Raw genomic sequence first — 12,714 nt, 5'->3', positions numbered from 1 at the left:
CATGTTATACACATTTATTCATGTGTAAAATAAACCCCATTGTTATGTATAACTACACAGCACTAAACATGTGGCAAAATGGAATTACAATAAAAATTTTGCATTAAAAACCTATTAGATATCATCATTAATTGGCACTAGAGCAGATTATGCTTAGTGAAGCTAGCCAATCCCTAAAAAACAAATACCAAATGTCTTCTTTGATATAATGAGAGCAACTAAGAATAAAGCAGGGAGGAAGAGCAGGAAGAAAAGATGAACATTAAACAGAGACATGAGGTGGGAGGGAAAGGGAGAGAAAAGGGGAATTGCATGGAAATGGAGGGAGACCCTCATTGTTATACAAAATTACATATAAGAGGTTGTGAGGGGAATGGGAAAATAAACAAGGAGAGAAATGAATTACAGTAGATGGGATAGAGAGAGAAGATGGGAGGGGAGGGGAGGGGGGATAGTAGTGGATAGGAAAGGTAGCAGAATACAACAGCTACTAGTATGGCATTATGTAAAAATGTGGACGTGTAACCGATGTGATTCTGCAATCTGTATTTGGGGTAAAAATGGGAGTTCATAATTCACTTGAAGCTAATGTATGAAATATGATATGTCAAGAGCTTTGTAAGGTTTTGAACAACCAATAAATAAAAAAAAGATATCATCATTATTAATTCATTTCACAAATGAAGAAAAAGAGGTAAAAAAGTCTATATAATTTTCTTAGGTTGTACAGTTCATGTTAGACTGGGCACTCAAAGAAAAGGCCCTCAACATCTAGAGTCCATGTTCTTTAGTGTCAGGAGTCTAATATCCACACCCTCTGTCTTTACATAACCTGAGAATTAAACAAAAAATTTTGATGTTTAGTGTATTTTTCTCCAGAAAATATTGTTTTTCAACAATGGCACTATTCACAATGGACTAGATGACCCCCCCTCCTTTTTTAGATGGATGCTTAGAAATATCTCAAGTAACTACACTCTAGACGTCAGGAGCATTTCCCCAGTTATGAAACTTCTGTCTCATTTCCATGCCCCAAGATACTGCCAAAAATCCTCTGTAAGGCAAAACTACTTTTGTTGGGAATTGCTGCCTTAAACCAAGGATTTTCCAGTCTGTCATTCTCACATTGAGTTTCACAGAAAACAATTTTCCTATGTTAACATATGCTATCTGGGTAAAATGTGTGAAAAGTGTCTGGAAAAGACTGATCTAACTGTTAAACAGATTTTCCCAATTCTTGATTTCCTGGAAATGTTAATATACTAATGGAATTTATGGATATACACACACATTGCTATTACAATGGGAAGTTTCTCCCAAATATAGTGGACTAAGAATTGATAGATAATTGATATGTATTTTTTGGCCATTAACACTTTAAAATAATGGTTTGTTGTAAGATTCAATAAAAGCCATTTGAGAAGGAAAATATAATTAGAGTAAATTTTAGAGAAGGTGAAATTTGAGAGGCTAGTAAACATATTATTTCGTAGGAGAACCCCCATGAAGTCATTTTCCCCTGAGTCAAGATTTTATTAGTAATGACATGAATTTATCTGGCATTAAAGAGAATAAAATCAAAACAAGGGATCTAATAAGTAGTTTACATTGTGGATGGAAAAATACTGGTTATTTATGTCATGCTTCAAGAGAAAAAGTGGGGGAAAAGGAACTGGTCTTGAGAAACAGCAACAAGACATTTGAGAAAAATTTGCTAGTGCTGAAAGAGGAAGGGTAGTAAAGAAATAAGACAAACAGCATAAAGTATTTTAACTTAAAATAGAGGAGTATTGCCAAATCTGTCCTCTCTTCTCATATTTATTTTGTGTACAGTTTGTGAATGAACAGATAAGATGTGCTTTACAACTGTACTTTGGGGAATTGATTGATTGATTGATTGAGAGGATATGAAGGTATAACTTTTTATATAATATCACGCTTTTGTCTTTTCCATGTAATATAACAACTCAGTATTGCTCAGAGACATATTTGTGGGATAGTGTAAATAGGAATTGCTGCAGGATAATAAAGATTGTGAAATATCACCCTTCTGTCAGGGGTCTGCTAGAAGAATTGGGTATTATGGACCAACTATACATGGATCCCATAGTTTTTTAGGATTTATGATTGCTATCATAAGCACTACTTTTGAGTAATAAATTTGCATTTTATATACAATTGTTTTACATTCTTTACAATAAGTTAACAAAGAAGAGCTTCTCTGTTTCTATGGTATAGTTGCAAAATATGAACCAAAACAATTTTCCTAGTTTCTTAGTGCACAAATGTTTCCTTATTTTGACAAAATTCATTCCTTTTCTCTATTAGATGATCTTCAACACTTCTCAATTACTTTGAATCTGTGAATCCAGATCAGTGTGTCCACCTCCCATCCTTGAACAGTAGAAATAACTTGTATTTCCCTAGGGTTACAATGAAGGGGAAAATAATGGTCTTAAGGGAATGTACCAGTCAAGAGTTGTAGACAGGTGAGAGTAGTTTAAAAACAGAACTTCAGGATGCTGGAGGCAAAAGTCACCCTACCCTGGCTTTGTCTTCACAAGAGAAGAGACTGTTTCTTTGCTCAGGGTATCTACAGTTCCTTGAAGAGCTGTCTGTCTTAGAACACTGTATTTTATTCTTTTACATCTATCTTCAGTGCTTTCTGTACCTACAAGAAGTCCCTAAGTTGACGGGCTGGAAACCCAGCCAACCTACATCAGGGTGAATGGCTGTCTGCACCTGAGGGTTCAGTTGTGACAGAAAGAAGGCTTCGAGGTGAGAAGAAAGGGTAAGATGTTAGTACATCAAATATTTAAAGCATTCAAGAAGTGGTAGGGAATGTCAAGAGGTATCACTGATTGTTCATGTGAGATCACTGCTCTGGGACAGGCAAGAGCTGAAGATGGAGTAACCCACAAAGGGGCCTGTGAACTCATCTGTAAACTCATCTCCAGGCATAGTCAGTACCTAAGGCGAGACTTGTACTGAACTCCCTGTTCTTTCCAAATATTGCTATTGAATATTAACTAAAAACCCAAGCTCTAAACCCTTCTTATAACTCAATATTGCATTCTTTCTTTGTTTTCATTTTCTTTTTTTCTCTGAAAAACATGTTTTTTTCTCTCTCTCTTCTTGTTTTGTTAGGAGTTCTTAATAATTTCATGTGAGTGAAAGTAATTTCCTCTTTCACAAACCTCTATTTGGAGCAATATACCACTACCTCCTCAACATACATACCTCGAATTTATCATAAGTTAACTCACGAATTTCCCCAAATTTTCATGCAGGACTTTTTTTGTTGTTTGTTTCTGTCTCTTTCAATAAATGAGAAAAGTTTTAAAAAAGAAATGAATTTATCCTAGTTCACTTTCTTTCTTTCTCTTAGCATATGATAATCCACATTATCTGTGCTATTTTTCTTTGTATATAATGTTTATGAGTATATATCCTTATCTCACTGTTAGAGTTTACTTTCATTCATTGTTATCACCCTAATAATTTCCATGCTTTCTCTCTGCCAATTTAGAACTTTTGTATCATTGGTCCCAGTTTGTCATTGATATAATATACATTTGTTCAGCTGACTACTTTTTAGTTAGTATATCGAGTCCTCTAAGAATGAGTACAATCCCTTTATATTTACATGCAAGTACCTTTATAAATTCTGATCCATTTCTTTATTTTATTTTTTTTTCTTTTTAGTGGTTGAAGGACCTTTGATTTATTTATTTTGTATGTGGTTCTGAGAATCAAACCCCATGCCTCATGTATGCCAGGCAAGCACTCTACCACTGAGCTACAACCCCAGCCCTCCATTTCTTTTTAAACTTAGCTCCAACAAGTACCTGGAGAGCCACTCATGTCTTGTAATTTTGCTAGATTATATGGCTGACAGTAATATAGTAGTCATACAATAACTGGTAACTACAGTAATAAGGTAGTTCCCCCTTTACCCACAGTTTTGTTTTCTGCCATTTCAATTATCTATCAACCTTGGTCTAATATTAAAGGGAAACTTCTAGAAATAAATAATTTGTCAGTTTAAAATAACTTATTGATGTACATTGTAATCATTCAGTTTTAGCATTAGTTGTTGTTATTCATCTATTTTTATACTAGTTTATGAATTAAACTTCATCATAGGTATATGTTGTAGGAATAAACAATACATGCAGGGTTAAGTCAATCCACAGTTTGAGACATCCACTGGGATTTTGGAATGCATCACCAGGTAAGAGGAGAGCCACTACACTCTTAGTTATACATCTACAATGACCTGGGTGCCCATCAGTATGGAATACAGATCATATCCCTTTTATTCCATCTAACTTGTATTTGAATTTTAGACCCGACTTAAGAATCATTTTCATTAAGTCTTCCCTGACCTTCCTGAATGAACTTCAATCATCTTTTGTATTTTGCATCTTATGTTTTCATATCACCTTTAAAGTTTTAAGCAAACATCTAATTTTAGCTTTCCATCCACTAGTTTTTAAGTATTTCAAGACATTTCTCATTCATTTCCCTATTCTTAGAACTACTAGATTTCCTTTGATATGCTCTTAATAAATCTGTCATGAAAAAAGAATAAATTAGTTGGTAAAATATTACTAGTGAAAATTAAATATAATGAGCAAAGGGGGGTTATCAAAAAAACTAAACAGGGCAGTGTACATCAGAGCATTTTTTCTTCTCAAAGTGTTGACTTCTATCCCAATTTTTTCTTGTTCTTTTCTCTCCAGGTAGACTGAGGGTGCCTCCATCAGCACGATGTCTGTCTTTAATGACTCTGCCCTGTACCCTCACTTCCTACTGACAGGCTTCTCAGGCCTTGAAAACAGATATGGCTTGATTTCTCTTCCTTTATTCTTGGTTTATGGCACTTCAGTTGCAGGGAACATTACTATCCTCTTTATAATAAGGACTGAGCCTTTACTCCACCAACCAATGTACTACTTTCTATCCATGCTGGCGCTCACTGACTTGGGTCTATCCACCACTACCTTGCCCACTATGTTGAGCGTCTTTTGGTTTCATGCCCGGGATATCCCTTTCAATGCTTGCCTGGTCCAGATGTACTTCATTCATGTTTTTTCAATAATTGAGTCTGCTGTGCTATTGGCCATGGCCTTTGACCGCTTTGTAGCAATCCGAGAGCCTCTGCGCTATGCAACCATTCTAACCCATGGCGTGATCACTGGGATTGGGTTGGCAATTGCAGGAAGGGCCTTGACCCTGGTCTTTCCAGCTTCCTTCCTCCTGAAGAGGCTTCAATATCATGCTGTCAATATTCTTTCCTACCCCTTCTGCTTGCATCAGGACTTAATAAAGACAACTGTATCCAGTCGCCGAGTCAGCAGCATCTATGGTCTCATGGTGGTCATCTGCTCCATGGGACTTGATTCAGTGCTCCTTCTCCTCTCCTATCTCCTCATCCTGAGCACAGTGTTGAGTATTGCCTCCAAGGCAGAGAGAGTGAAAGCCCTCAACACCTGCATTTCCCATATCTGTGCTGTACTCACTTTCTACACACCAATGATTGGGCTATCTATGATCCGTCGCTATGGGCAAAATGCTTCTCCAATTATCCATGTGCTCATGGCCAATGTATACTTGCTGGTTCCACCTCTCATGAACCCCATTGTCTACAGTGTCAAGACCAAGCAGATTCGTGACAGAATCCTCAAGAAATTCAAGAAACAAAAAGTTTAGTTGAATCAGAGACTCTAAAACACCCCGACATCGGATGACTCTCTGTATGAGAGTGTTTCTTAGTAATAAAGACTTGAATGTAAATATTACTAATAATTTTCTTCAAGGCATTGCATCTAAACCTTACTAATAGCAAATCTTTGCTGTTTCAATAAAGAGAATAAAGGCATGGTTTCATAGTGGAATTATTTTGTATCCCTTGGGAAACCTTCGATTTCTGAAGATTTAGATTTCAAGAAAATTCTGTCTAAACTTAGTGAGGTCCTAATCAACTTAGTGAGACCCTATCTCAAAACTAAAATTAAACAAAGGGTTAGGAATGTGACTCTTGTGATTGAGTGTCCCTGGGTTCAATTCCCTATACAGAAAAAGAAAGAAAGAAAGAAAAAATTCTGTTTAATACAGACTTTGCAGACTAGATCAACAATATTCACATATAGTACTATACTACAGTATAAAAATATTTCAGCACATTTTTTATTTTATGTTCAGGACAGAGAAAATATTTCTAGTAGGAAAGGCTGTTAGCAAAAGAAAATGATGAATGAATGAAACTTAGCACACTTTCAGTATACTATAAGAAATCAAAGTTGAGCCAAACTCATTCATTTAGTAGTTTATTTATATTAATATTAACTTACAGATATTTATTTTACTTTTGATTATAAATCAAATACATTTTATTTTGGTTTTCAAGTTGTCCCTGCTTTGACCCAAAGGAACTTTTTTAGTTGATACCTATGTCCTTTGACATATACCCACTAATGTTGGACTTCATTTACTTACTCATTTTTTTTTAGCAAGCCCTTGTTCTTTTTGTGCTATTAGATGCTCCTGGATCATCTTCTATAGTCCATGTTAAACTCTTTGAATCAGTTATTTCTCTAGATAGCCTTGATTCCTTTTAAGAATGTTATATGAAACCAAGATGTGGGTACTGGATATACTTCTTGCTAATAGGGTGTACTTGATTTCAGTCCTTTTTATCTGACAAACAAATGGAAGATATACATGCATAGTAACATGTCCATACACACAGGAATGTCTATAAATATTCCTTTATGTAGCCATCTGTATCTACACCAAGCAGTATGAGTTTATGCTGACATCTCCGAGTATAAGCCATTACCATACCCATTTTTCTATCACCCCCTCACTTACCTGTAAATGCTGATTCCAATCTTGTTCCTATATTCAACTATCTGTGTACAGATCTGTTCATCTCTAGTATATAGATTTTGCAATATCAGAATTACATTCTGGGTACAAATCATTTGTCATTTATGTAATTTGTAAATAGTTTTTCCTAACTGTGGCTTCTCTTTTTATTCTCTTCTTTTTATTGTTTTTTTTTTTACTAACATGACAGAAGAATTCATTATAATATAATTATACAATCATTAAATATATCATATTCTAATTAGGACTCCATTCTTGTGGTTGTACATGATGGTGGTATTCACTTAGGTATTTTCATATATGTACACAGAAAAATTATGTTAGATTCATTCTACCACCATTCCTATTACTCCCCTTTCTTCCCTTTATTCCCCTTTGTCTAATCTACTGAGTTAGCTTCCACATATCAGCAAAAACATTCAATCTTTGATATTTTGGGATTGGCTTATTTCTCTTAGCATGATGATCTCCAGATCCACCATTTACTGGCAAATGTCATTCTTCTTTATGGCTGAGTAATACTCCAATGCATATATATATATATATATATATATATATATATATATATATATACCATATATTCTTTACCTATTTATCTGTTTAAGGGCACATCAGTTGGTTCCATAGTTTAGCTCTTGTGAATTGAGCCGCTATAAACATTGATGTGACTGCATCACTGTAGTGTACTCATTTTAAGTCCTTTGTATATGTACCAAGGATGGGGTTAGCTTGGTCTAATGGTGCTTCCATTCCTAGTTTTTTGAGAAATCTCTGCACTACTTTCCAGAGTGGTTGTAACAATTTGCAGTCTCACCTGCAATGAATGAGTGTACTTTCCCCTGAATTCTCTCCAATATTTATTGTTAACTTATATTCTTGGTAATTTCTATTCTAACTGGAGTGAGATGAAATCTCATGTAGTTTTAGTTTGCATTTCTCTAATTGATAGAGAATATAAGCGTTAAAGTGATAAATTTTCCTGTAAAGACTGCTTTAGAAGCATCTGCAAATTTTGATATATTTTGTCATTATTTTTATTAAACTAAATGTACCAAAGTAAAAAACTGTATCTAATTATTTCCTAACAGTTTGTCTTACTTTTTGATTAATTTATTATTTAAAAACTTTCTAATTACTTTTGACATTTGTGTGAGTTCCTTACCTTTTTTTTTTAGTTTTTTTTTTTTTTGTGTGTGTGTGTTGTTGTTGTTACGGGTTTCTAATCTTATCCTGTTGTAGTCCAAAACATTCTTCATTTTATTTATATTATTTCAAATGTACTGAGGTATTTTTTTATGGATTAGCAAATGTTGTTTCCTAGAGAATATTCCATGTGCACTTGAGAAAAATGTATATTTTATTGTTATTGAGTGGAGTGATTTACAGTGTTGATAATGTTTTCTATTTCCATATTGACCTTCCATATATTTGTAGGTATCATTTATAGCAACATATTAAAGTCTTAACTATTTTCTGTTGCTTATTTTTCTTTTTATTTGTCAGTTTTTGCTTCATGTATTTTGATAGTCTATTAACACATGCATACATGCTTTTAATTGTTATAGTTTCCTGATGAATTGGTCTTCATGTCACTACACCATGACCTATTTTATCTCCTACCATTAATTTTTGCTTAAAGTAATGTTCAAGGAGTAGTATCTTACTAGGTGAAATCAACTTCTATGGCACTAGGAAGGAATGACTAGAGTTATAGCACTGAAGCCTCAGAAGAAAGCCTTCAAGGAAACAAAAAGTTAGTCTATATCTGTTGTGATACATTGCAGGTGTTTGAAAAACAAACAATCCAAATGGCTTTATCCATTAAAGGAGATTCATTGGCTCTCATATCAATAAAGATGTTGACTTGGTTTTATATCAGAATTGCTTGAGTCTCATAAAAAAAAAAAACAAAAAAACAGAGGGCTGGGGATGTGGCTCAAGCGGTAGCGCGCTCACCTGGCATGCGTGCGGCCTGGGTTCGATCCTCAGCACCACATACAAACAAAGATGTTGTGTCCGCTGAAAACTAAAAAAAAAAAATAAATAAATATAAAAAAAAAAAAACACAAAAAAACCCCAGAAATGATGACACATCTGTAGATGTTCTGTATACAAGTGGCACCAAACAATTCTCAAATTCTTTCTAAACAAGTTAAAAACTTTTTGTGAAGTGAATTTATTTACCACTATTTTATAAACAATTTTTGGATCACTTTAACTCAACAGTTTCAACAAGATGCTGGAAAATTCCTTTCTCTTTGTAGGGTTAACATGTATATTAAAGAAAATTTTATTTCTTAAAAAAATGAGAATTGTTTGATAACCAAAGGGTGTCACCAAAGACAATTTTATATTTATGTTTGGAGCTGAGATTCTGTACTTCATCTTGATCCTAAAGTTAGCCCTCTCCTCCAACATGGACCCAAGATGTCTTAAGTAGCATTCAACTTTAGGTGCTTCCTCATCTATGAAAAGAAATATGCCTTTGAGTAAATGTCTTAAGATTGATTTTGATTTGATGTGAAAACTTGATCAGACCAAAGAGAATATTTTATTACATATGAACAAAACATGAATTTGGTGGAGATAATTTAAACATTTTTATGGAATTATAGAGAAGATAGAATCAGTTTAAGGATGTTACTTCTCGTGCTTACATTCAGTGCTTTATTTCTTAAGCCTCATGCTTTCATAAGGCGTTCACAGAAATCTTATCTGGGTAATAAAGTGATTATTTCATTCCAAAAAAAATCACATTAAAAATAGAGACCACACAATATTTTTATGTTTGACTTCAAAATTAAGTTGGAATTATTTCTCATTAGAGATTTCAGAAGAAAAATGTCTATAAAATTGGTAGTATACGTGATTCCTCAATTTGTTTTTCATGAATAACATCTATGGGGCTGGGGATATAACGCGGTGGTAGAGCACTTGCCTAGGACGCATGAGGCCCTGGGTTCAATCCACAGCACTGCAAAAAAAATTAATTAATTAATTAAAAATAAACAAATAAATAGCCTATGGAGTTATTCTTGCAAACTGAAATCCAGAAATAATAATTTAAAAATTAGTACATTTGATAACTTTCTAGGTACAAGACCCTGTTCTAATGCCTCAAAAAAGTTTAATTTATGTCTCATATCTATTCAGTGATGGAAATACAATTATTATTCTCATTATGTAGATAAGAAAATTGAGACATAGAAATGATGCATAAGACACCCAAAATCACACAGCTAGAATGTGACAAGCCAGATATGAACACCAGCAAGATTACTCCAGAATTGGAATTTTTGATATTTGTCATTAGAGTTTTTTTAAGTTATACATTTGAAAGTTTGGTGGTGAATGTGGAATATTCTTATACAGAAAAAAATTTTGGATAAAAAAATCAAGGTTCTGTGTTCTTATGTTAAGCAGGGAAAACTCAATGTAGTTATAGCAGAAAAAAAAAACTATTCATGAGGAGAAATGGTGACACTTACAGTAAAAAAGAAGCTTTTGATATTAATTAAAATTTTAAATTAAATCAGCCAGTTTCTTCTATATGTAGAAAGACCATAGAATTGGGCCATTTAATCATATTCATATGGAGAAGCAGTTATCTGTTTTTACACCGTAAAATACAGATGACATTAACTGTGTGTTTTATCCCCAATTGTTGATGTTTATTTCCATACATCTCAATTTGCTTTTGTATTCCTTGGGCTTTTCTGCTCCTGAAGCAGGATCTAGGAGTTTGTGGGAAGTCTCTGAGGACCTCAGTCCCCTAGGTCTAAGTCAAGATTAAAATGGATATCCCATTGGTTTTAGAAAACTGATATAAACATGTCTTACAGGCTCTACTCAAAAAGGGGAGTAAGTACTGGGCTGTTTGATGTTTTGTGGAAGACGGAGGTGAATCAGCTCTTGATGTCTGGTGCGTAGATGTGGCAGTACCTGGAGAGATATTTGGGCAGTGAAGGCTAAGACTAGACTATGTGACCAACATGCACCAAGCAGACAAGAAATTTAGGTGTTAAATTGTAATACATTTTGTCTCAAATCATAATATATATAATTACGCATGCATTAAATCATAAATATATTAAAAGTTATGTTTTAAATTTAAAAGTTATGTATGAACTATCTCATGAAGATATAAACCATAATATACTATCATTTGCCTTAGATGAAATCAATTTCTACAGCAGTAAATGCAATGAGTCCAGTAGAAAACATCTGTTGTGGATGGGCTCAGAGGTAACCTTAAAGTAAGTCCCTGGGACTTACTAGCATTGGGTCTTGCCATTGTCTTTCTATTGAACAATGATGGTTTAATTGGCCAGAGTGTCTATTTTTTAAAATATTTTTATTGACACCTTATACTTATACCTAATAAATACATATCTTTCAGGCTCTACTTAAAAAGGGGAGTAAGTACTGGGCTGTAACTAACCCTAATAGTAGGGTTAGTTCTAACATAATCATAAATACTTTTAACATGGTTTGCTGATATTCAGTTCCTAGTACTTCCCTTTTGCCTCTACTCCTCCCTTCCTCGAATCTCCTTCCTTTACTCTAGTAGCATCTTTTTATTTATTTACTGTTCTTAAATAGGTGCATTATAGTTATACATAAGGCGAAGTTCACTGTGATGAATTCATACATGTACATAGCTTAATATATTCAATTTTATTCTACAGTTGCTTCCCTTTTTTACCCCTCCTCCTTACCCCTACTCCTTTTCCTCTACTCCATTGTTCCCTTTTTTATTTTCATGAGATCTCCCCACTTTTTAAAATTCTTTATTTATCTCTAATTTCTGCATATGAGAGAAAACATCTGACTCTTAATATTCTGAGTCTGGCTTTTTTCACTCAGCATGATATTCTCCAGTTCCAACCATTTGCTTGCACATTACATGATTTCATTCTTCTTTATGGCTAAGTAAAACTTCATTATATCTATCTGTATACAACATTTTCTTCATCGTTTTGACTGTTGACAGGTATATAGGCTGATTGCATAAGGTGGCTATTGTGAATTGTGCTGCTGAAGCATTGGTATGCATGTGTCACCATAGTATGATGATTGTGATGCTTTTGGATAAATACCAAGGAGTGGGATAGCTAGATCATATGGTGGTTACATACCAGTCTTTTGAGGAATCCATACTGTTTTCCAAGTGATTGTAACAACTTTTAGTCCTACCATCAATGTGTAAGTGTACTTTGTTCCCACATCCTTACCAGAAATTACTGTTATTTGTATTCCTGATGATTGCTATTCTAATTGGAGTGAGATGATATCTCAGTGTAATTTTGATTTGCTTTTCTGTAATCGCTAAGGATATTGACCATTTTTTTATACATTTGTTGACCATTCATATTTTTTCTTTTGAGAAATATGTTTAGTTTCTCATTTAGTGATTGGGTTATTTGAGGGTTTTTTAAAAAATATATTCTGAAAGTTAAACCCTGTCAGAATAGTAACTAGTATGTCTACATTTTATTGAACACTAATAAGACTCAGTACACATTGCACCAACTGTTTTCTCTATGTTGGGATAAACTCAAAAGGATGGTGAATTTATTTATATATTTTTTTACCTTAGTATATTTCTTGTGTTGGGAAAAAAAGAGAATTTTAAAAGTGGTTAGAAAATGAAGCTATGCCAAGGATGAACACAACTGTGTCTAGGCTTGATTTTGAATCGTAACTATGATTTCACAGGTCCCAGGACAAGTCTCTTCATCTCATTCTAAGTAGCTTGGTTCATTTGTAGAATTTTGAAGGTGTTAATTTAGTTTATCTTTATCCATTCCCTTTAGATTA

General features: G+C 33.8%; 1 protein-coding gene across 1 annotated transcript; it reads left to right on the top strand.

The window, feature by feature from the left end:
- The first annotated feature begins 4,773 nt into the window (after positions 1-4,773).
- On the top strand, positions 4,774-5,715 carry LOC114098333 (olfactory receptor 51G2-like). The gene has a single exon (XM_027942502.2). It carries the CDS (start codon positions 4,774-4,776, stop codon positions 5,713-5,715), a length of 942 nt encoding a protein of 313 aa, XP_027798303.2.
- The last annotated feature ends 6,999 nt before the right edge of the window (positions 5,716-12,714 follow it).

This window comes from Marmota flaviventris, chromosome 9, assembly GCF_047511675.1.
Source record: "Marmota flaviventris isolate mMarFla1 chromosome 9, mMarFla1.hap1, whole genome shotgun sequence".
NCBI lineage: Eukaryota > Metazoa > Chordata > Mammalia > Rodentia > Sciuridae > Marmota > Marmota flaviventris.
The sequence above is the reverse complement of the archived record's forward strand: the minus strand, read 5'-3'. Positions and strand labels throughout refer to the sequence as shown.